This window comes from Peromyscus maniculatus, chromosome 8 (genome assembly GCF_049852395.1).
Source record: "Peromyscus maniculatus bairdii isolate BWxNUB_F1_BW_parent chromosome 8, HU_Pman_BW_mat_3.1, whole genome shotgun sequence".
Lineage (NCBI taxonomy): Eukaryota > Metazoa > Chordata > Mammalia > Rodentia > Cricetidae > Peromyscus > Peromyscus maniculatus.
The window spans coordinates 4,092,078-4,117,257 of NC_134859.1; the positions used below are offsets into that span (position 1 = coordinate 4,092,078).

The following is a 25,180-nucleotide window of genomic DNA, read 5'->3' on the forward strand; positions in this document are numbered from 1 at the left end:
GATTCTAAAACAGACAAGTAGAAGTAGATGCAAATGACTTTTTTTCAAAATGTCTTCTACAAGTTGACTTAAGACAAGATCCTTATTAGACACTAGCAGAACATTATTCTTTCATAGAAGGAGTGCTTCTGGAAAACAACTGACAATGCAGAACATTCGACTCCCATTTCTTCAGCTCTCAAAAAATGTAGCTGTGCTGGTACAGAGTGGTGGTAGGGGAACTCAGTCAACTCTTGTAATCCTAGCATCTGGGACGTAGAGGAGAAGGATTGCGCCGAGTTTCAGGATAACCTGAGCTAAACAGCAAGATCTTGACTGAAAAAATAAAGTAAGTGGAGCGTGTTGGCGAATGCCTTTAACCTCAACACTTGAGAGGCTGAGGCAAGAGAATCTCTGTGAGTTCTAGGCCAGCCTAATCTACAGAGAAAGTTCCAGGACATCCAGAACTGCATAATAGAGAGACCCTGTCTCAAAAAACCGAAACAAAACAAAATAAAAACTCATGGTATTATTCAGAGCTTCCGGTGCAAGGACAACCTCAAAAGATACTATAAGGCAAGGTAAGAACAAAGGGTAGGCTCGGCAACTACTCTTTTTTTTTTTTTTTTTTTTTTTTTTTTTTTCGGAGACAGGGTTTCTCTGTGCAGCTTTGGAGCCTGTCCTGGAACTCACTGTGTAGATCTGGTTAGCCTCGAACTCCCGGAGATCCGCCTGGCTCTGCCTCCCTTGTGGCTGGGAGTGGGCGTGCGCCACCACCGCCCTGCTCAACTACTCTTAGTTTAAAAAGAAACCTCAATTGTATCTATTCGTAAAGAGGAAAAAAAAAAAATAAAGTATGCTTCCGACGGTCCTGGAAGGTTCTAGGAGGTGGTGTCCTCCGCGAGAGGGAGAGAAGTAGAGAGGAGACACTCCGGAGTACTCCCCTCCGCGTCATGCCGCCTTGACACCAACTGGCAGTCCAGGGGCTTACCTGAGCCGACGCTTCGGAGGCCGACTCCTCTTTCCGTCCCTCACACGCCTGGGATTCGCGGCTCCTCAGTGTTGCACCGGAACACCACCAATTGGGGAAAACGACGCCCGAAGCCACAACGGGGCGGAGGAGCCACGGCTTCCTGCTCTTCAGGGGACCGCACGGGGTTGAGGACAGGGCTCTCTCCCGCTGTCCTCCGTGGAAGAGCGACACGGCTTGCATAGACCTGGCGCCTTAGGAGAGCCGGACGGAAGGAGCGGCGCAGGCTCGGGGACGACTCCCGCCCCGCCGGCGTCCTCACCAAAGACTACCCGGGAAGGAAGCCCGTGTGTCGAATAGCGCGTCCTTCAGGAAATGACGCAAGATCCCGCCCTTGTTGGCCCTACCCCTTGGTTTCCGGTTCCGGGGCTCTGGCCTGCGCGTGCGCAGGTATTCCTAGCTCCTGGGGTCTGCACGAGGCAGTCATGGAGGCCTCACCGTTCTCCTCTTCCCCGGACTTGGCCGACACGGCGACCGCCGTGCGAGCGACCCCGGCCGATCTGGAACATCTGGACAAAGAGCAGGCGAGTGATTTGGGCGTCAGCCATCCGGAAGCAGAGTAGTTAGGGCCCGCGTGAGGCACAGGGTGCGGAGCGAGAGGCCTGGAAATCCAGAGCGGCCCGAGGCTGGGCGGGCGCCCCGGAGCCCGAAGAAGGTCTCCGAAAAGGCACCGCGGCGGGTGTGCTTCCCTCAGGCCTATGGCCTGTTTGCTTCCTGTTGAAAGGGGGCTCCTCTGCGCTCAATTCTGCAGGATTACGGGACATTTGTACGTGCACGTGTGAAAAGTAGCGTGCTCAGGGCCGGGCACATGATGCTCAATAACTCCTCCGAGCACTGTGCGCTTTTCCTGATTGTTCCTTCTCGTGGAGGGCAGAAGGAAGCATCGGTTATAGCCTGTTCTCTTTAAGTAGAAAGGACATCTTATGAACAGATTCCAGAAGCAGGGACTTGGGTGTTTTTCGTGGATTCTTAAATTGCACTGAGTACAAATTCTAAGAGCCCAATATGCTGATTGATATTTGCCCAGTAAAAAGAGGAGCAAAGGAAACAAATATGTTTGTGTGTGTGTATGTGTGTGTTATACACACACATACACACACACACACTTGGGAGCAACGGTTGACCTAAATTGAGAAAATTGACTTATTTCTGTCTGCAGATTAGAAAGGCAGTGGAAGTTCTGTTTGCACACTCCAAGTCAAGAAAAAAGAATAATGAGTTACTTTTGAATGAGAATGAGAATTTGTTTCTAATGGTGATACTATGGAAAATTCCAGAGAAAGAACTGCGGGTCCGAGTGTAAGTTCTAATTTATCTGCTTAGATCTTTTTGGCTTTTCTTCCTTTTGGGAGGGTGGGGGGTCTCATTACAAAGGCTTGCCTGGCCCTCAAAGGAATAGATTTGCCTCTGCCTCTTGAATGCTGGGGTTAAAGGTGTCCACCACATGCCAGCCTTGTATGTGAATGTGTACCACATATGTTCAGTGCTTGCAGAGGCCAAAAGAAGGTGTCAGATCACCTGGAACTGGAGAGACAAGTTTTGAGCAGCCCAGTGTGAGTACAGGAAACTGAAATCAGATCATCTGGGAAAGCAGCAAATGCACTTAACTGCTGAGTGCCCTCAAACCTGCTTGGGAGCCCTGTCTCCTTTACCTCCCTATATTGTTTTATAAGATATTTAAGTTGCATTTAATTGGGGGAAGGTTGGGTTAGTGAGATGCACACATGTGGAGGTCAGAGAATAAATATAAATTCTCCTACCATGTTGGTCCTGGAATTGAGCTCTGGTTGTCAGGCTTGGCATCAAGCATGTGTCTTTACCCACTGATTCATCCGGCCTGCCCATATGTATTTATATTCTTAGCTATGTTGGGTCAGATTCCTCTGATGTAGAGTTGGTAGATTTAGAAGGAAAAAGAATACAAATAAGCATGTTAGTGTAAGTTGGTCCTGAACAAGATTTGAGAGCCTTTTACTGAGAAAAAATAATTTGTGGCCACTCTGAAACTTGTTACTTGACGAAGTGTTGATATAGATTGTGTGATAACCTGCTTGCTGTGCTTATCAAAGCAGTATGTAGGAGTATAGCTTGTTTTTCTCCAAATATGAGGGCTCAGGGAGGTTTAGAAAAGAAAGACATTTTTGATTCCCAAATATTTATGTGTGTACAGGAGCCTGTGGGAATCAGAAGAGGATCAGATCCCCTGGAACTGAAGTTACAGATGGTTATAAACGGCTGTGTGGGTGCTGGGAACCGAACTTGGGTCCTCTGGGCCATTCCTCCAGCCCCCACATTGCTTTAACACATAGGTCCGTAAACATGTTTTCAGGTATATGAGCATGGAGGCGAGAGGACTTCCTTGGGAGCGTCATCCACCCCCTTTTTAGGCAGGTCATTTGCTTGGAGCTCACCAACTAGGTGGACTAGTTGACCACTGAGCCCCGTGGATCCTCCTGTAATCATTCACCTTCCCTGAGATAACTAGTGCTCATCACCAGGCTTCTCCTTGATGTGGTTCAGGGGATGAACATGGATCCTTGTTTGTACAGTAAATACTTTAAGCTATCTCCCTGGGGGGTGGAACCAAGGTCTTTGCTGTGCTAGGTAACTGCTCTACCAGTGAGCTATATTCCCAGCCCTCTATTTGCATCCTTTATTCCCATATCTTTGCTCAATTTTTCACATTGGCGATTTCTGTCACTTAGGGGAGGTCCTTTTTTCTCTGTTCATCCCCTACCTGTCTTAAATTGACTTTGGGGGGACGGGGAACGGATAGTTTTGGCATTCCTTCCTCTGTCTCTTAAAGCTTGGATTATGGGCATACCATCACCACACCTAACTTGCTTTTATTCAGAGCAATATTTGCTAAGTGGGGAAAAAAATGAAAGTGTCGCTGACAGAGTGGCTCAGGTAAAGATGCGTGACACCAGGCCTAGTGACCAGAGTTCAAATCTCTTGGTGCACATGGGGGAAGGAGCGAACCGGTTGCAGAAAGTTGTCCTCCAAACCCACATATGTTCAGCCACATCCCCCACTCCCCAAACATTATTTTAAATGAAAATGTGTATGTTTTGGATAATACACATTCTCTGAAATAATGCTTTGTTCCTTGTCTTTTGTCATGTTTTACAGGGCTTTGCCTCATAGTATTCTATCAGATTCGTCAGAAGTCTGTTTGTTTACCAAAGATGACTGTGAATCACCTGAACAGACAGAATGTTTCTATAAAAAGCTTTTGAAAAAGCATGGAGTTAATAGCATCTCTCAGGTAGGAATACTGTTACTACTTTGAAGTCCTTCCAGAGATCTAATTGAAATGAAATATGATACACTGCTATAATTTATGGGGTTTTTTTTTTAGGTCTGTTTTTTTTATTGTAGTTTATTTCTTTATGGCTATGTGTGTGTTTGTAAGCTTACATATATGTACCGTGTGGATGCAGGTATACTTGGAGGCCAGAAGAGGGTATCCAATCCCCTGGAGCTAGAGTTACAAGTGGTTGTGAGCTGCCTGATGGATGCTGGGAAATAAAACCCAAGTCCGTCAAAAAGCGACAAGTGCTCTTAACTTCTGAGCCATCTCTCCAGCCCGTTTTCTCTTTTTAATCTAATTGTCATGGTTTTTGGTTGGCTGTATTACATTTTGCTTATGATGAAGGGGCTATTCAGATTTGTGGCTGAAAAGCTAAATGCATATCAGATTTTATATCTTTTTGGTTTTTTCAAGACAGGGTTTCTCTGTAGTTTTGGTGCCTATCCTAGATCTTGTTCTGTAGACCAGGCTGGCCTCAAACTCACAGAGATCCGCCTGGCTCTGCTTCCCAAGTGCTAGGATTAAAGGCATGTGCCACCACCGCCCGGCCAGATTTTATTTCTTAATTTTAATTGTCTTGAGTGCAGTAGCTAAGGAGGGTGGGGGCAAAGTGGGGGGTATGGAATTCCTGCAACCAGAGTTGCAGAAGGTTATTTCCATAGGTGCTGGACATTGGATTTGCGTCCTCTATAAGAGCAGTCAGAGCTCTGAACCTCTGAGCCATCTGTAGTCCCATTGCACATTATTTAGAAAGATAATTGTGTCAATCCTTCCATACTTGTAGAGCATCATGTATCTGCCTCTGGCTCTGTTTGTGATTATGTGTTTTATTACTCTCTGGTTCTCTTTTATTTTTTCCTGGTAGTAGGAATTGAATCCAGATTCTTACATATGCTAGGCTAATGCTCTATCCCAAACTTGCAGTGTAGATCAAACTGGCCTCCAACACAGAGATCCTCATTCATTAGAGGGATTAAATAATTCCAGGCTAGTATTAAAGGTATGCACCAGGTGCTGCCTCCCCACCCCCACCCCAAATACATTTGCTTTTTAAAAATGTGTCTGGTTGTTTTGTCTGCATGTGTCTGTGCACCTGACAAGTGCATATACCCACGGGGGACAGAGCAGAGTTTTGGATTCCCTGGAGTTGGAGGGAGGTTCACATGGCTGTCAGCCACTGTTTGGGTACCGAGAATCAAACCAAGGTCATTGTCAGAGCAGCCAATGCTCTTTGACCAATAAGCCATCTCTCCAGCCCCTGTTTTACTTTGTTTTGAGGTAGCATCTTGCTCAATTGCCAAGTCAGCCTCAAAGTTAACATTCTCCAACCTGAGACTCCTAAGAAACAGGTTATGTCATCTCTTTCTCGGTCTGGCCTACATACTGGGGTTTTGTTCTGTGTAGTTGGAGATTTTTGCTCATTTTGGGGGGCCCATCATCCAGATCCTAAATAAATCACACGGAAGCTTATTCTTGATTATGAATACCTGGCCTTAGCTTGGCCTAGTTTCTAACCAGCTTTCCTTGTTTTAAATTATCCCGTCTACCCTTTTCCTGTTCTCTAACTTCTGTAAATGTTACTCTTACTGTGTGGCTTGCTATGTAGCTGGGTGGCTGACTCCTCCATCTTAGATCTTCTCCCAGTTTTCTGTATATGCTCTCCTCTATATATGTGTGTGTATCTGTGTGTCTGTGTGTGTGTGTGTGTGTGTGTGTGTGTGTGTGTGTGTGTGTGTGTGTGTTATATCTTCTGTATATACTCTCTCCCTGCCAGACCCACCTGTCCTTTCTCCTGTCTTGCTATTGGCCAGTTCTTAGACCCACAGGTGTTTTACACAGGCACAGTAACACAGCTTCACAGAGTTAAACAAATGCAACATAAACAAAAGTAACACCATATCGAGCAGTGGTGGCGCATGCCTTTGATACCACCACTTGGAAGGAGAGGCAGGCGGATCTCTGAGTTCAAAGCCAGCCTGGTCTATAAAGCAAGTTCCAGGACAGCCAGGACTGTTACACAGAGAAATCCTGTCTCAAAAAAACAAACCAAAAAAAAAAAAAGGTAGCACGCCTTGAAATACTGTACTCTAGTCCCGGGTCCCCAGCATTTGGCAGTGTCTTGCACATTTGAGGTGCTCAGGGATTCACTAAACTGAGAGGGGTGTGGCTCTACAACCAACCTGAATGGGAAGTGTTAAATATTTCTTCTCTTGTTTCAAGTTCTTAATGTTTTATGGTTTTGTTCTTGTTTCTCTTTTCTAGATTATCCCTTTTAAAACTTTAAAAACAGAATATAAAGCCTATGAAGCCAAGCTCCGCCTCCTAGGTAGCTTTGATGTCTTCATTACTGATGAAAGAATTAGACGGCACTTGCCCACACACATAGGAAGGCATTTCTATCAGAGAAAGAAGTAAGTTTATTTGTAGTGACTGGACTTGAGTGGTATGGGGTTTTGTGTGTGGTGTTCTGATATCTGTGTTTTATAGAGTTCCAGTACCTGTAAACCTTCTGGCCAAGAATCTGTCCAAAGAGATTGACCGCTGTATCACAGGGACTGTCTTAAACATCTCCAAACATGGTTCTTGCAGGTAACAAGAAGAACATCTGTGTGTACCTTTTGAAACTTTACATGTCATGGTAACTGAATCCATTTATTTCTTTAAAGGGTGGTGTTAATGAAACCAGGTCCTTCTATTAAAACCTTAAGAAATGCCAGATGGTGATGGTGCATAGCTTTGGGTGGATCTCTGAGTTCTAAGACAGACAGAGGCAGGCAGACACACACACACACACACACACACACACACACACACACACACACACACACACACGGCTCCTAAGAAAAATTCTTTCAGAAGTAACTTTAACAAGTTCGTTGTCATCATTGTCTGATTTTCCTGGGTAGATAGATGTGAACAAATATGTATAAATATGTATTCACCCCAGGTGGGACACCAACCATAGAACAAAGAAATGATTCTGCGAGTCTGTCTTGATAAGCAGCTTAGAGCTGCGCTGGTGACATTAAGTGCCGAAACTTGTCTGGCTCTGCACTGCTGGGGTCCAGCTATAGGCAACTCCTTGGAAATTGTCTGCTGCTTACATAGCCTTAGGGAGAGCCCCGTCTGTCACACACCTATGCAGACTTGTTGGAGGCATGTTTCAGCTGGCAGGAAGTAGCTACATCCCTTTATTTCATTCTCACCCAGGGTCCTGAACTAGGTACAGCCTTACATCTAGGCTAAGGAAAAGACATTTGGAGTCAACAGGACAGTACAGGTTTAAGGCACCTGGCGTGGGAACTTGTTTTTGATCCCCGGCACTCGGTAGAAGGAGAGAACTAAGACCTGCATGTTGTCTTCTGATCTCCAACAACACACAACACACACACAAGATAAAATTACCTCTAGGGGACTCAATGTCTTAGGGCTAAAAGTTCACATGCATACACACACACACACACACACACACGTAATTTAAAATAAGCCAGGCATAGTGGCACATTCCTCTAATCCTAGCACTGGGAAGGCAGAGGCGGGTATATCTCTGAGTCGGAGGCAAACTTGGTCTACATGAGAATTCCAGGTCAGCTAAGGCTATATACTGAAACCCTATCTCAATAAAATGTAATAAAATGCTGTTGTCATAGGGTCTCAGTATATAATTTTTCTAGCCTAGAACTCATAGAGATCCTCTGGCCTCTACACTGAACGTTGGGATTAAAAGCATGCCTCCCCCCCCCCCCCAAAAAAAGGTATTTGTGCTACTGTGCCCAGATTTTTTATTTTTTTTATTTTTTTTATTTTTGGTTTTTCGAGACAGGGTTTCTCTGTGTAGCTTTGCGCCTTTCCTGGAACTCACTCTGTGACCCAGGCTGGCCTCTAACTCACAGAGATCTGCCTGACTCTGCCTCCCGAGTGCTGGGATTAAAGGTGTGTGCCACCACCGCCCGGCCAGATTTAAAAAAAAAAAAAAAAAAAAATTAAGTAAGGATAGTGATTGCTTTCCAGCCGTACATCATCATCAATGACTGTCAGTGTGTACCTCCTGCCTACAAGAGGGGAGCCCCTTGATTGGTTGAGTAAAGTAACTAAGAAGAGTTCTCATTGGGTCTGGCCTCCTACTCCTTCCTTGGTTATAGGCTGATGTCAGAGTCACAAAGAAGGTTGGAGATAGCAAGTATAGTGGCTCACATGGTCCTACCACAGATGCTGAGCCAAGAGGGCCTGTGTTGCATAGTGAGTTTGAGTTTCTTGAATTATTTATGTTCTCTCTGCTTGGCACAGTGGCTTCCTGTCTTCTTCCCCTACACCAACAACTGTGCACATGCACAGTGGACAGGCCGCTAGTAGCTGACTAGAGGGAAAAGGAGCTAGAAAGAGCTGCTGCTGACACGCCACAAAATGCCACTACAGTGAACTCGGGTGAGGGAGTGGGCTGGCAGGCTGGCCCAGTGCTACAGGAGCCTCCTGAGCTTCCCAGTCATTGTCTGTTCCTGTCCCTTAGCTGCCTGGATGGGCTTGATCTTTGATAAATAAAGTATGTTATTCGTGAGAGGTGAGAACTCTTTACTGGAGAAGGACCCGTGTAGATTGGCATGAGCACTATGAGGTAGCAATGACCCTTTTGGATGATTCTGCTCAGAACAGCTTTGATGACCAGCATTGTGGATGTCAGGGCAGTTTCTGGGGTAATTTCTCTTAATGTACTGAGTTAGTTCACTGAGATAGAACTCCCACCCTCGGGTTCCATGGCTGGAGCTCAGGTTGTCAGGCCTGTGTGGCAAGTTTCTTTACGTCCCAAGCAATCTCATTGTTCCACCTGTGTGATTCTTTCACGGAATGGAGTTTTAAAATCAAAGTTAACAGTTGTTATTCATTAACCTCTAGTACTGTACGTGTTGGTCACACTGGAATGGAGACTCAGCACGTCATTGACAACATCCTGGCTGTCTCAGAAATGCTTTCAGAAAAATTACCAGAGGTACAGTATGGCAAGCATAAGTCTTTAACGTTTAAAAGAAACAGCAATGTATGTGTAGATGACAGGATTTCTTTGTTTCAGAAATGGCAGAGTGTGAAACTCTTGTTCCTGAAAACTGAGAAGTCAGTTTCCCTTCCCATCTTTTCCTCGTTTGTCACGTGTCAGGGGGAAAAGATCCTGACCTTCCGTGGCGTGAGGAGAAAGGTTAGTATAAGTTAAAATATTGGGTGGGCATAACAATCAAAGTATTATATAAACCAGGTGGTGGTGGGGCATGCCTTTGGGAGGAAAAGGGAGGCGAGTCTATGAGTTTGAGGCTAGTCTGGTCTAGAGAGCAAGTTCCAGGATAGCCAGGACTGCACAGAGAAACCCTGTCTCAGAAAACATAACAACAATAACAACAATGAAATGTAGCCAAGAGAGCACATAGCAAGTTCAGTCTTGTTCTGCCATAGTGAGTTCAGTTGTGCTATGTTACAAGACTCAGTCTTATTTTATAAGACTCAGTTTTAAATCAATTTAAGACCATAGCTCAGTGGTAAGGCATGTGCTTGGCAGGTGGGTTCTCTCGGGGAAAGTTTATTTATGTGCATTGATCTTTTGCCTGCGTGTACATCTTTGAGAGTGTCAGATCACCTGGAATTAGAGTTACAGTTGAGAGCTGCCCTGTAGGTGCTAGGAATTGAACCTAGGTCCTCTGGAAGAGCACTAAGCCATCTCTTTTTTTGTTAGTTTGGTTTGGTTTTTGGAGACAGGGTTTCTCTGTGTAGCCCCCCAGCTATCCTGGAACTTGCTCTCTAGACCAGGCTGTCCTTGAACTCAAAGAGATCCACTTGCTTCTGCCTCTGCCTCTGCCCCTGCCAGGGTGTTGGGATTAAAGGCTTGTGCCGCCACCACCCAGCTGACCACACATCATGAATGTGTTTTGAATATCTTCCCTCGTTGTTCTTTTATCTTAATTTTTTTTTTTTTTTTTTTTTTTTTATGGCTGGAGAGACAGCCGTGGGTGCTGGGAACCGAACTCTTATATTTTTGGTTGTGAGCCTAGCCTTTAACAGCTGAGCCATCTCTCCAGCCCCTTTTATCTTAATTTTTGAGACAAGATCTTATGGTAAAGGTCACTGATTGGCGAGACGAGCTGGCCAAGAGCTCCAAGTGTCTTCCTGTCTGTTCATTCACCCACCTACAATTAAGATTACAGGTGTCAATCATAGCACCCAGTTTTCTATATGGATCCTTGTGCTTGCATGGTACCCTTTGCCAACTCAGCCATCTCCCCCAGCCCCCAACTTAATTTTGATGTATGGGTTTAGTACTGCAGATGCTGTTTCCAAAACAGCATCTCCTCCCCTCCCCTCCCCTCCTCCTCTCCTCTGGAAAGGATGGAAAGTTGATGTGGAGATTAATATTGTTTTAGAATAGTATTTGTGAACTCTTTCCACTGTGTTAATTGCTTCTACTGAGTTTTTAGTTTTGGTGTTGTTTCATGTCTTTGTTCATAGAAGTTACGTGTTGTCTTAGTGTTCTGCTGCTGTGAAGACACACCACAATCATGGCAACTTTTTTTTTTAAGATTTATTTATTTATTCATTCATTCATTCATTCATTTATATGGTTACTCTGTCAGCATGTACATCTATACACCAGAAGAGGGCATCAGGCAGTTGTGAGATGGCATGTGGGTGCTGGGAATTGAACTCAGGACCTTTGGAACAGAAGTGAGTGCTCATAACCACTGAGCCATCTCCCCAGCCACCCCATGCAACTCTTAAAACATTTAATTTGGGCTGGCTTTACAGTTCAGAGGTTTAAATGTCTATTATCTGCATGGCGGGGATCATGGCAGCATGCAGGCAGACATGGTGCTAGAGGGGTTGAGAGGTCTGCCTCCAGATCCCACCTGCAGCAGCAAGAGAGACGCTGGGCTTGGTGTGGGCTTTTTGTTTCTTTGTTGTTGGGGGAGGGGTTGTTTGTTTTGTTTTTTGAGACAGTTTTTCTGTGTAGCCTTGGAGCCTGCCCTGGAACTCCCTCTATAGACCAGGCTGGCCTCAAACTCACAGACATCCGCCTAACATTCTACCTAACAAGTGCTGGGATTAAAGGCGTGCACCACCACTGCCCTGCTGGCTTGAGCTTTTGAAACTTCAAAGCCGACTCCCAGTGATACACTTCCTCCAACAAGGCCCTATGTTCTAAACCTTTTGAATAGGGCCATGCCCTAAGGACTGAGTATTTAAAATAGAAGAGCCTCTTATTTCAAACCACCATACATAGTTCATTCTTTTCTACGTTGTCTGTTGTGGGACATTTGATCACACTGTGAACCCCCAATTTGCATTTGTGTTCATTAAAATCAACCTTGGGTCAAGAGGCCAAGTTAGCAACTAGTTGATGAAAGTAATCATAGAGAATCCTAGGGTGTCTGTGAGACGGTAGAGACACAGGAAGTAGTAGCGAGGGACTTAGTGGAGTGTGGGTTCCTTTGGAGGAGTGGAAGGACACACGCTCTCAGAGATGCCACCTGCAAAGAGAGGTCAGCTAGTTGCTATTCAACCTCAGATTTCACCTCAGTCTTTAACTCTCTTACTGATAAATAGAACAATAGAGGTTTAATTAAAAGCTGTATTTGGCGGGAGCGACATAGCCTAAAGAATTCTTGCCAGACTGAGGGCTAAGCAGCTGGCAGCTGCCAGAGAAGCAGGCTGGTAACTTCAGAGCCGCATTTGCTGGGTAAAACAGCAGCACGTTTGTATTTTTGGTTTTGGTTGTTGGTTTGTTTTTTAGTTTTTTGAGACAGGGTTTCTCTGTAGCTTTGGAGCCTGTCCTGGATCTCTGGAGACTAGGCTGCCCTCAAACTCACAGAGATCCACCTGGCTCTGCCTCCCAAGTGCTAGGATTAAAGGTTTGTGTCACTACCACCCAGCTAAAATTTCTATTGGCCCTTTGTTTGTTTGTCTGTTTATTGCTTTTTTTATACAGGGTCTCACTATGTAGACCAGACTGACCTTGAACTCAGAGATCTATCTGCCTGTGGTGGTGTTGGGATTAACGGTGTGACCACCTTGCCTGGGTCCTCATCTAGCTTTCTAACTTTTTTAAAACTTGAAAGTGCAGTCTAACAATATCAAGAGCAAGCCTTTTGATACTACAGCTGGTTGTCTCCTTAGTCAGCTGGCAGTGAAATAGTAACAAGTTACCTCACACTTGCTTGGGCATCTGCTAAATGCTTTAGCACTCCCAACCTGGTGACAGAGCTGTGGGAGCTTCGATAGCAGCAGCTGGGTGAATCAGCTCTACAGATAGCCTTTCTTCCTCCTTCCTGCATGCTCTTTATTATCTTGGTTGCTATTAGAACCTAGTACTAAAATTAGGGTTGGGCTTCCCATAGCCACTGAAGGACGATTCCAACTGGCAATTAGAAAATTCCAGTTCTTTATCACTGCAGTTGACAGTCTATAAAGAAACAGGCCGGGCTTTTAATCCCAGCCTTGAAGGTAGAGCCAGGTGGATCTCTGAGTTCAAGGCCAGCCCGATCTATATAGTGAGTTCCCAGACAGTCAGGGGTACGCAGAAACCCTGTCTGGAAACAAAAACCACAAGTAAGAAGGTACAGATAAAGGTACACGAGTAATTGGCATTTTACCTGTGTGGCAGAAGCCTTGAAAGTACAGAAAGATGGATCCAATGGGCTCTGGCCAGTCAGCCTAGTGTAGCCAGATCGTGAAGTCCCAGATCCCAACAAGAAAGTAGGTGGCAAGCTGGGTGGTGGTGGGGGCACATGCTCTGAGTTCAAGTACAGCCAGGGCTACACAGAAACCCTATATCAAAAAACCAAAAAAAGAAGAAAGTGGTGGCTCCCGAAGAGCCGCCGTTGACCTGTGGTGTATACTTACTTAAAAGATAGATGGGTCAGTAATAATTCAGACCGGGCCAGGGCTAGTGGGCATGGGTTCTGCTTCCTTAGTGTAAGTACTAGGGTTTAATTTCTCTCCTTTACCCTTCATCCCTCATTGGCATGCAAGCATTTTGATGATGGGTATTGAACTGTCCCCAATTCTTTCTTTTTGTTTGAGATAGAGTCTAAGTCTTAACTTTAGTATGGAGGTAGACCAAATTGGCCTTTGAATTTGCCATCATCCTGCCTCAGCCTCCCAGGTAGCCAGGATTACAAAGCGTGTGCTAACATTCTGATGTTACTGTTTCAGGTTTCAACTACTGTGTGTGTGCATGGACAGCTAAAAGTCGAGGTAGACAGCCAGTTGTGGTAGAGCATGTCAGTAATGTTATTATGTGGCAGGTATGTAGGAGAGGTTTAAGTTAAAGACCAAGCAGCTTGGGCTCCACATTGAAACACCTGTTACCCCCAAACAAGTAGAACTGGGGTTTAAGTGCTTGGAAATGGGGCATTCTGTTTGCATGGGGAAAGGATGCAGCTTCTCAGTCTGTCATCTGTTTTCTGTGGATGTTTTTCCTGCTCATCTGTTACCTGGTATTGGTAGGAACTAAAGAAAAAAATGAAGCATGAAAAAGAAAAGCTGAAGAAGAAAAACAAAATGTCAAAGAAAAAATCCAAGGAGGCTGCATCTCTTCTAACTCAAGATGACTTAGCACGTGAAGCCAGCAGCGCTCCCGTGGAGGCCCCAAGATCCCAGAAGAAAAAGACCAGCAAAGGAAAAGCGCAACCCGAAGGGACGGACGAATGTGACGAAACAATTCCACAACTGGTACCAATAGGAGAAACGCCAGACAAAGACAATGTGGAGGTATTTTTGTGGGTATTAGTAGCTAGTATGCATCAGGCAAAAAGTGCTAAGTGATGGAAGTTTTAGAGTTAATCAGGAAGGCAGATACTGATTTACTTTATCCTGGAGTATCTTGAGTAATGTAAAAGGCCTGTGTTACTTTATTACAGGGTATCTTCTAGAAGTATATCTCACATATGTGGGTATTCATTGTACCAGGTACATAAAGTGGTCAATCCATGGGGCCCCTCAGTGTGCTCCGAACACATATAAGTACAGGGTGTGTCTGCTGCTGGCACAGTACAGCATACTGGTTTAAGGTTTTTGTTTTTGAGACAGGGTCTTGCTATGTTAGCCCAGGCTTACCTCCAAAGTATTAGGATTACAGATTTGTGTCACCATACCAGGCAACTTTAAAAAAAAAAAAAAAAAAAGCAGCCAAGAGGTAGTAGGGCATGCCTTTGATCCCAGCACTCAGGAGGCAGAGGCAGACAGATCTCTGTGTGTTGGAGGCCAGCCTGGTCTACAGAGTGAGTTCCAGAACAGGCTCCAAAGCTACACAGAGAAACCCTGTCTCAAAAAAACAAAAAGTAGGGAGGGGTATATTCTAAAATAAAAACTGGTCAGGCGTTGCTGGTGTGCTTTTAATTCCAGCACTCAGGACGCAGAGTTCAAGACCAGCTAGAACTGCACAGAGAAATTTTATCTCAGAAACAAACAGAAAACTGTATGTGCCTGTAATTCAGGCTGAAGCAGAAGCTGACCCCAGCCTGGATTGCATAATGAGTTCCAGCCAGGGGAGACCCTGTCTCCAAAAGAAAAAGACAGAAAACAGATATCTGACAATAGAAAGGACATTCCTCATTTCACCATTCCGAAGTTACACTTACAAGGTTACAGTCAGAATTGTGGCTCCTTAAGTTTGATTGTGAAATCTTGTTCTTTGTTGTTCTAGATGCAAGAAAATGTCACAGGGAACAAATCTCCAAAAAAGAGACCTGATCCAAATATACTTCAGGGCAAGAAAAGGAAGGCCCTACCATCTACAGGGACCCCAGAAGCTTTAGGGTCTGGGACCCCTGGGAAGAAGACAAAAAGAGATTTGCGGGAAATCAGAAAGCCAGAGGCCAAGTTCTTTACTCCCAGGAAATCTTCCAACACACCCAAAAACAAAAAACCCCAAGTGGCCCACTCAAACTAAAATCAGGTTCCTTGGCCTGAAGGAACCATCAGGGTTACCCTACGAGCTTTTCAGGAATACTTAGACAAGGTGTGGTGACACCCACTGTGGGACGTAGAGATAGGCAGGACTGTGTGGGTCGAGGCCAGCCAGAACTAGGTGGTGAGACCTCGTCTCAACAGACAGACAAACTTGGCCAAGACTGGGTATGCACAGCTACATCCCTAATACTCAAGCCAAGGCCAGAGAGGCATGAGCTTGAAGGAAGCCTGGAGTTCAGCAAGAATCTGTCTTGAAAGGCCAAACTTCATTCCTGGGCTTGGCGGTATAACACTCTCCTAACATATGCACGGTCCTGTCTTCAATACCCAGAACTGTCAAAAATGACCATACACCACATAACAAAAGGTCCTCTGGTCCCGACCCCACTGCAGCCTTTTTTTCAACAGTGAGTCCTAGACTCAATATTTTTGTAAAGTTTCCAGAGATGATTCTGAATTAATGTTTCTGTTTGTAAAAACTAGGGGTTTGAGGCAAAGAAAAAAATCTACTTTTTATTGTTCAGTGTATTTGCTGATAAGAGTGCTTCTGTATGTTTGTGATTTTCTAATTAAAGTATAATATCTGCTTGTGGGTAAATGGCATTGTTGTGGTGTTTCGCATCTCACCTGACTAACTTGAAGACATAGCAGCATCTTTCCATCTGCATGGGAGAATTTAGTCACTTAGACTGTTAAACTAGCTTATGCAGACATTCTAAATAACCAGTAAGGGGATTGATAAGAATCAGGTACAACAGGGCTGAAGAGATGGTGTTCAGAGGTCAGGAACACTGGCCACTCTTCAGAGGACCCAGGTTCAATTCCTAGCATGATGCCTCACAATTGTAACTCCAGTTCCAGGGATCTGAGGCCTTCCGGCCCCAGGCACCGGCACAGAAATGGTGCCCAGATGTGTGTGTGTGTGTATATATATATGCAGGCAAAACACCCAAACGTGAAGAAAAATCTTTTGAGAAGTCAACTACAAAACTACAAATTGGAGCTGAGAGGTTTCTTGTGTGTCCTAGATGGTTGTCTGGTTAGTTTTAATAATGAGCTAGCACGTACGTTAAAGGGTTTTATAAACTACCTCTGTGTAGTATTGCATGGTTTAATCTTGGGAGTCCAAGGCAGGTAACCAGCCTTACTTCACAGGAGAGGCTGTCAAAAGAATATAGATGCACTTGCAAGGGCACTAAATGAATTCTGTGATTGGATTATATATCTTTTTTTTTTTTTTTAAAGATTTATTTATTTATTATGTATACAGCGTTCTGTCTGCACACACCCCTGCAGGCCAGAAGAGGGCACCAGATCTCACTACAGATGGTTGTGAGGCACCATGTGGTTGCTGGGAATTGAACTCAGGACCTCTGGAAGAAAAGTCGGTGCTCTTAACTACTGAGCCATCTCTCCTGCCCCTGGATTATATATCTTAAGCTCCCTGTTTTCACCCATTTAAGGCATGTGCTGCCACCACCTGGCAAAATGAAATATTTTTAATTAAAAGAAAAGTTCTGTTGAGTCAGGCATGGTAACACACACCTTTAATGCCAGAGGCAGCAGATCTCTGAGTTCAAAGCCAATGTGGTCTATGGAGCGAGTTCCAGGACAAGCAGGGCTACACAGAAAGGAGAAAAGCCCTTCAAGCATGTAATTGTGAGTGGGTGGGTGGGTGGGTCATATTAAAAGAGTTAAAGCTCCATTTAAATATTTACTATTTGACAAAATTTCTAGTTAATGGTAACAAGGACTGGAGAAGGAGCGACAGAGGGGAGGGAGCTCAGTGGTAGACTGGTTAGCATCCACAACACCTTGTGTTGAAATGGTCCTAGTTAAACAGCCTTCTGTGATGACACAAGCCTGGAAACCCAGCACCCAGCATGGTCTGGCCGAATTGGGAGCTGCCGGATGATTGCTGTGCTCAGACAGGCCTGGGAAATGCTGAGCTAGGGTGTGTGGGCTGCAAGTCGCCTATGCTTAGTAATAACATCCTGGGCTGGGAATCCTGATGCCAACATTTGATTCCAGCACTCAAGATGTGGAGGAAGGAGGAGCTCTGTGAGTTCCAGCACAGCCTGGTCTACAAAGCAAGTTCTAGGACATCCAGCGCTACAGAGAGAGACCCTGTCTTAAAAAAATATATTCAGGGGGCTGGAGAGATGGCTCAGAGGTTAAGAGCACTGACTGCTCTTCCAGAGTTCCTGAGTTCAATTCCCAGCAACCACATGGTGGCTCACAACCATCTGTAATCAGATCTGGCGCCCTCCTCTGTATACAAAATAAATAAATAAATCTTTAAAAAAAAAAAAATTCAGCTGGGCGGTGGTGGCGCACGCCTTTAATCCCAGCACTCGGGAGGCAGAGGCAGGCGGATCTTTGTGAGTTCGAGGCCAGCCTGGGCTACCAAGTGAGTTCCAGGAAAGGCGCAAAGCTACACAGAGAAACCCTGTCTCGAAAAACCAAAAAAAAAAAAAAAAAAAAATTCTAGGTGTGGTGGTTCCTTTAGCCCTTAGTCCCAGCCCTGAGACAGGCAGTTGGATCTTTGTGAGTTTGAGGCCAGCCTGCAGCCTGCTCTACAGAGTGAGTTCCAGGACAGCCAACCAGGCTACACAGTGAAACCCTGTCTCCACAAAACAAAACAAAACAAAAAAAAGTCACAATTGTAACATCTTTAACAAATCCTCAGCAGGTGAAGACAAGCATAAAAGCCGTCATTGTAAACCCTTCCAATTTTAGCCTTACCTTTTACACAAGACAATCCAGCGAGGGCTCTGTGTGTGCACTCCTTCAGGACTTCCTTCCGAACAACTGAGGCATTCACATTAGTGGATGAATGAAGGAAATACTGTGTTGCATGAGCCCCCTCCCCCACCATGAGAGTCCATGTTGCTTCAATTCTTCAATCAAGGGCCTAATGCATAAAAATGAGGCACAGGCACGCTGACTCTCCACACTGCCTCTTGAAAATCCTCGCTGCTGTGGAAGAACAAGTCCTGGCATTTGCTGGCTTATTTAAGAGCTACCGTTGTGCCAGGTGAGAAAAGTCATTTGTTTCCTTACACTATCTGCACTGCTAGGGTTACCTGAAGGTGCCTTGAGATACCTGCTGAACTCCACAGCTTTATGCATCTATGCATATGAAGTTACAATTGGCACTTCTGCATGAGAAGAGGATTCTTACTCATATCCCCAGGCTATTTTTCTGAAGATTCTGGATTTCTGGGGACTGAGAGATGGCTCAGCGGTCAAGAACACTTGTTCTTGTAGAGGACTCGGGTTCTATTCCCAACCCCCACATGGCTGCTCACAACACAACCTTTCCTCCTCTGCTGCTGCCTCCTCCCCATTCCCTCCCTCCCCCCCTCCCTCTTCCTCCCTCCTCCCTCCCCTGCTCCTCCTCTTTATTGGTAGTGCTTAGAGGGTTTTGTTTCTGTTTTTTGTTGGTTTTATTTGTTTGCTTTGAGAAGGTGTTTCACTGTGTACCAAGTCTGCCCTGGAATTCAAACGCCTCCTGCCTCAGTTTCCGAGTTCTGGGTTTACAGGCGCATACTGTCACTTCAGCCTAGTTCACATGAATCTTTGAAGTTCACTTCTTGGATGAAGTCTAACTATAAAAACACTTCAGGGAGAAGCAGTTCCTACTTATTTCAGTGCCCTGAGTCTAGTGCTCTGTTCTCCGGAGCCTTTCCAGGTGTCTCAAAATGACCTGCTAACACCTAGAAACAATATCTTTTTTTTTTTTCTTCATGAGACAAGATCTCACCATGTAACTCTGGTTGTCCTAGAACTCTATATGTAGTTCAGGCTGCCTCACAGAAATTCCTGTCTTTGCCTCAGGAGTACAGGGATGAAAGGCCTGTGCCAACACCCTGACTACATGATACCTTTTTTTTTTACCACTGAGAACCACAGTGGAGCTGTGGGTGTAGCTCAGGAATAGAGGGCTTCCCTACAATGTATGAAGCCCACCACCCACCCTTCTCACTATAAGATTTGAGACAGGGTTTCACTGTGTAGCTCAGGCTGGCCTCGAAGTCACAGAGATCCACCTGCTTCTGCCTCCCAAGCACTGGGATTAAAGGCATGCACCACCATGGCCTGGCTAAGTCTGGCCTTCTTGAAAGGAACTCTTCTTTGAGACAGGGTCTCTCTACATTAGCCTTGGCTATCCTGGTACTCACTATATAGACCACGCCATCATTGAACTCACAGAGACCTACCTGCCTCTGCCTCCCGAGCTCTGGGATTAAAGGTGTACTCCACTATGCCCAGCCTAAAATACTGGTTTTTTTAAGATTTACATACTATTTTATGTGTGTAAGTGTTTTTGCCTGCATGCATGTGAATCATATGCATGCCTGGTGCCCTTGTATAGAGGGAATTAAATCCACTGAGACTGGACTTACAGAGGGCTGTGAGCCACAATGTGGATGCTGAGAATTGAACCTGGATCCCCAGTGCGAGCAACAAGTGCTTTTAACCGCTGAGATCTCCAGCCCTTGAAAGACACTCTTAGTGCCTTAGAAGCACATTCTCACTGAATAAGCATTGGTCCTGAGCTCACTAGAAGCTTGAACTTGCTGGGAATTCTGAATCTTCCTGCCTCAGCCCCCCAAGTACTGGGTTACAAGCATACCCCAACCACACAGCTCTAAATAAACTTGAGCTGTTTCTGACCTGTAATCTTTTCCCCTTCAATCACTGCAGGAAAATAGCCACAATGCACCAACCTCTTCAAATGGATGATACTAGCAGCATCCCAAGCAGGGAGGAGGGGCCTGTTCGTCGTTGTCTGTCCCTCTCTGAGTGTTCCTGGTGGCACACACTCGTCTTCATCATGGGAGTGCTGACTATGATTCTGGGACTCGTTCTCATTATGTACAGATCCTACCACGAGGTGGCTTTCGCTGTGGGAATATGCATGATAGTTGCAAGCTTTACTGCTGTTGTCCTCAGCCATGTGCCAGTCGCGTCTGACACCGAGAACTTGGCGGAAGGACCAGCAGCAGGAAGGAGGGCAGAGAGTCACTTATACTCCTCCCAGACTTTGGTATTGGCCACCACCAGACTGTAACTAACTGAGCTTGATATCCTAAGTCCCTTCAACTTTTAAATCTGAACACTAAATAGGAATAAAAATCGCCTTTTAATAGGTGGTTTCCTAATAAAGCACATAAGCAAAAATACCCAGAGGTAAGAGCCTTTGTCTGATTTTGTTCCTGTTCTCTGTGGCACAATAGATTCCCTCTGAGGAACTGTCAGCAGCTGACCTCCCACTCTTTTATTCTCTCCCTGCCATCACTGAAGGCCTAGCTTCTCTTCCTGGCTCTTAACATTGACTCCTGCAACTTGAAGCATATGCAAAGGAGACCCAGACAAGTTACTCAAGATTGGTACCTTCTACATCTAAATACAATCCTGGACTGACAAGATGGCTCCACCTGAGATTGACACCCTCAGGAACCACACGGTAGAAGGAGAAAACCAACCCTGTTGTCTGACCTCCACACCCATGCCAGTGCCGTGTCCACGCACACATAGAAATAATGGGTCTTTCAATCCTATCCAAATCTCTCATGCCCTCTTCCCTGTACTATTTCTTCCCACTGGGACCCACTTCCATAGTGTTAGGTATCCTGAGACATATCTATAAGACTCAAGAACATTCCGCACCCCGCACTCTGAGGATCCGGACTCTGTTGCCCTGTCTCTGTCCATGCGCTCACCGAATCTGTTTCTGCTGTGATGGGGTTATCCAGGCCCTGCTGTTCCCCAGCCTTACTTTTGTCTGGTTCCACGGGGGATTCCCCTTTAGAACCACCACAGCCCCACCCCTTCCACTCTTGCTAGTTCCTCATCCCCTTCTCTGTCCCACTGAAAGTTTCCTAAGCCCTGCTTTTACTTCATGTCTTTGTGTGCTGTGTGATGCAGTTTCATGATGGCTACTTGCATGAGCACCGTGATTTACCAGAGGCCACAATACTGCACACACACATGCCCCTGCAACCCTAGGTCTTCATAGGGCCTTTCCACACCCATAATGATCTGTTTGTTTTAGTTTCTCAAGACAAGGTTTCTCTATAACAGCACTGGCTGTCCTGGAAATCACTCTGTAGACCAGGCTGGTCTCAAATTCAGAGATCCACTTACCTCTGCCTCCTGAGTGTTGGAATTAAAGGCATGCGCTGCCACTGTCCAGCTCTTTTTTTTTTTTTTTTAAATTTATGTGCACCAGTGTTTTGCCTGAGTGTATGTCTGTGGGAGGGTCCCCTGAAACTAGACTTACAGACATTGTGAGCTGCTGTTGTGGCCAAGACACGAGACCCCCGAGCAAGACCACCACAGAGCCAATATCTGATGCAAAACACACAGGGGTTTATCATAACAAGCAAGCCCAGGCTTGGTCCACATCCAACACACTGGCTAGCCAGGTGAAGGAGGATGGCCCTGAGCTCTCAGGGTAAGGGGTTTTTTAAGGGAAAAACCATGAGCAGGGTGGTACAAGCCATATGATTGGGTGAGGGTGTATAACCTTTGAATTTACTGGTTGGGGGTTACAATGATCATTTTGGGGCAGGCCCGAACAAGTCCCAGGCTTTGTCCTTGAGCTGCCATGGAGGCTGGCTGGCCTTGCACATTCACATTGACCCATGCACATAGCTCTAAGTTGGTGAGGGGTTCCAGACAGTAAACAACTGGCTGAACCTTGAGCAGTCAGAGTACGTGCAGAAAGGGAGCTACTTTTTGCTCACGGCCCTCCCAGAAACTGTTTGCTTAAGTCTCAGGAAACTGAAATTGAGGCCTGATCTCTGAGAGAAGACCGACAGCCTGTTATGGCGTCTGCTTGGTCCTTTCACTACCATGTGGGTGCTGGGAATTGAACCTGGGTCCTCTGGAAGAGCAGTCTCTCCAACCCCTCACTGCCCAGCTCTTTAATGGTTTGTTAACGGACCAATTTAAAAGATTCTGAATATATTTTTGGTGTCTTTTTTTTTTTTTTTTGAAACAGGATTTTTGTTTGCTTTTTTTTTTTTTGTATTTTGTGGGTTTTTTTGTGGGGGAGCAGGTTCAAGACAGGGTTCTCTGTGTAGCCCTGGTTGTCCTGGAACTCATTATGTAGACTAGGTTAGCCTTGAACCCAAAGATCCACCTGCCTCTGCCTCTGGAGTGCTGGGTTCAAAGGCGTGCACCACCACCTCCCTGCTCCAAATAGATTTTTATACAGAGGGCATCACAGCTCAGCAATCCAAATCCATTTTCCCACTCAGTACAAAGCGTGCAGATTTCCCACTGCTGCAGCGTGCAGGTGCACTCACTGGATGGGACAGTGAGTCTGTAAGATGTTACAAGCTCAAGCTGGTAGTGCATGTTGGACCCGGCCTCCCCTCCACCACTCCATTCATCTGACAATGCAGTAAATACATTTGGGGAAGAGTTTCAATGTGCAATGTGCTCACAGGAAGAACCCCGTGCAGAGTCTCCCAGTCTTTAGAGCTCTGAGGGCATCAAGTTAGCATTTTTGAGAAAATGACTTTTTTTTTTTTTTTTTTTTTTTGGAGACAGGGTTTCTCTGTGTAGCTTTGCGCCTTTCCTGGATCTCGCTCTGTAGACCAGGCTGGCTTCAAACTCACAAAGATCTGCCTACCTCTGCCTCCCAAGTGCTGGGATTAAAGGCATGCGCCACCACCGCACGGCCGAAAATGACTATCTTAATGACTGAAGAATATAAAATTGGAATGGCACTGCATAAGAAGTGGACATGGTGGTACACTCCAGTAATCCCAGCACTTGGAAAAATGAAGCAGTAGGCTGAGAAATCCAGGTTATTCTTGGGTTTGTAGCAAACTAGAGACAAACTTGGGATGCATAAGACCCTGTCTCAACAATGGGGGACTGGAGAAATGGCTGAGCTGTCAGGAGCTCTTACTGCTCTTCCAGACCAGAGTTCAGTCTCCAACACCCATGCAGGTGAACCAGAACCTGCTCCACCCAGCATGGCTCCAGAGACGGGCCTTCGTGGGTCGTGGAGGGAATACAGAACAGACAAACACCTAGACACACAGGAAAGGTAGGTTCAGGTAGTCTGGACTCTCGGATGGAGGAGCCTTAGTGCCCCAGAAACTCAGCATGTTGATTGCATACAGATGAACAAGAAGGCAGGTTTAGTAAATCTTGGTAGGATTGCACTCTGTAGGGGAGCACTCTTCAGGCTGTAAATACCCAAGGGTTACACTCTGGTAGACACTCTCTACACACAACTATCAACATCAGCACATGGAGCAGAGGAAGGCTTTGCCATCTCTCTGAGACTCACAGCCCCAGGGGAGGGGCTTTTTGTCATTTTCCCATGAGATGGAGGGTCCTTGACATGGCTGGCTCATCTCAACAGACACTTTAACTCTGGACTTCACTCACCCAGAACTCCTCCATTTCCCATAACAATTACATGTAGTTCTTGCTGCAGGAGCTCTGATGACCTCTTCTGGCCTCCACTGATAGCCCCACACATGTGCATACACACATATATGCACACACATACACATAAATAAAATAGTTTAGGGCCAGAGAGATGGCTCCGCAGCTAAGAGTGATTGTTGCTCCTCCCAAGGATCATCTGTTCTCAGCAACCATGTGGTGGGAGTTCACAATCACTTGTAACCTCAGCTTCAGGGGATCCAGTGCCCTCTTCTGGCTCCTGTGGGCAGCCACACTTACACATAGAGACACATACCTATGGGAAAAAATCAATACGGAGCTAGAGAGATGACTTAGTGGTTAAAAACATTTGCTGATCTTGCAAAGGACCCAGGTTCAATTCCCAGCACCCATGTCTCATAACTGTCTGTAACTCAGTTCCAGATGATCCCACACCCTCTTCTGACCTCCTTGGGCACATGGCACACTTACATATATGCAGGCAAAATACTCATAAAATCTTCTAAAACATCACTATGAGCTAGCCAGTTGGTTCAGTGGGTAAAAGTGAAAGTCATTGCCTCACAAGCCTGATGACCTGAGTTTGTTACCCAGAAACAACCAAAAAGCTGGCTGAGGATGTGGCTCAGCGGCAGGGCACTTGTCTGGTATGTGGACCCTAAGTTCAACTCCCAGAACAAGTAATGGGGGGAAATAGTCTTATGGGCTAGCATTATCTGCATTTGGGAAGCTGAGGCAGAAGGATTGTGAGTTTGAAGGCAAACTGAGGTACATACCTGGACTGTCTGTAAATAAATAATATATCAGAAGCTACCAGCAAGCTCCTGGAAGACTCTGTAAGAAAGCTCTCAGAGTTTAATAGGGAAACATTTTTTAACATTTTGATGTTGAACTTGTTTAGTTCACTTCTTTTCTTGAAATTCTCCTTTCCTATGTCCTGAACTTTACATTTGATCTGTAATATTCTACTTAGGTCTTCTGCCTTCAAGAGCTACCCTACCTCTCTTTCTTCCTTGAGGGTCTCATGTAGCTTATGTTGGTCTCAAATTTTAAGCAGCTAAGGATTATTTTGAATTCCTGATCCTTAAGCCTCTACCCCTCAAATGCTAGCATTACAGGTGTATACCACCATGTCTGTTTTTCTGTGGTTCTGGGAATTAAACCCAGTGCTTCCTGGAAACTACGCAAGCTCTTGATGGAGACATATTCTCAGGCACTTTTTTTTTTTTTTTGAGATAGTGCATCCATATGTTTCTTAGGATGGTGTAGCATTTATTATCCTCCTGCCTTGGCCTCCAGAGTTCTGGGATTATAGGCCCAAGTCACAAACATTAGCAAGAATAAATTCTTGTTCTGGAACTGGTCATACAGGTCTATGAACCCACCTACTCAAGAGGTCTGAGTCAGGAAGTCTTATGCTATAGACTGAGTTTAAAGCCATCCTGGGTAACTTAGTGAGCTCCATTAGGAAA

General features: G+C 45.5%; 1 protein-coding gene across 2 annotated transcripts; it reads left to right on the forward strand.

Moving 5' to 3' along the window:
- Nucleotides 1-1,309: 1,309 nt before the first annotated feature.
- On the forward strand, nt 1,310-15,867 carry Rsl1d1 (ribosomal L1 domain containing 1). 2 transcript variants are annotated; one of them, XM_076577847.1, is made up of 9 exons: nt 1,345-1,533; nt 2,169-2,308; nt 4,142-4,277; nt 6,585-6,733; nt 6,810-6,911; nt 9,213-9,306; nt 9,388-9,510; nt 13,806-14,069; nt 15,004-15,867. In XM_076577847.1, exons 1-9 carry the CDS (start codon nt 1,435-1,437, stop codon nt 15,247-15,249), a joined length of 1,353 nt encoding a protein of 450 aa, XP_076433962.1. In that variant the 5' UTR covers nt 1,345-1,434; the 3' UTR covers nt 15,250-15,867. The 2 variants fall into 2 exon arrangements, with proteins under 2 accessions (XP_076433963.1, XP_076433962.1); XM_076577848.1 differs by lacking the exon at nt 2,169-2,308 and having other exon boundaries at nt 1,310-1,533.
- The last annotated feature ends 9,313 nt before the right edge of the window (nt 15,868-25,180 follow it).

What these genes read in the sequence shown, in the direction of transcription:
- Rsl1d1 (XM_076577847.1), top strand. Translation starts at nt 1,435, where the DNA reads ATGGAGGCCTCACCGTTCTCCTCTTCCCCGGACTTGGCCGACACGGCG. An exon ending in AAAGAACTGCGGGTCCGAGT is followed by an intron (nt 2,309 to 4,141) that starts GTAAGTTCTAAT and finishes CATGTTTTACAG; the next exon opens with GGCTTTGCCTCATAGTATTC. An exon ending in CATTTCTATCAGAGAAAGAA is followed by an intron (nt 6,734 to 6,809) that starts GTAAGTTTATTT and finishes TGTGTTTTATAG; the next exon opens with AGTTCCAGTACCTGTAAACC.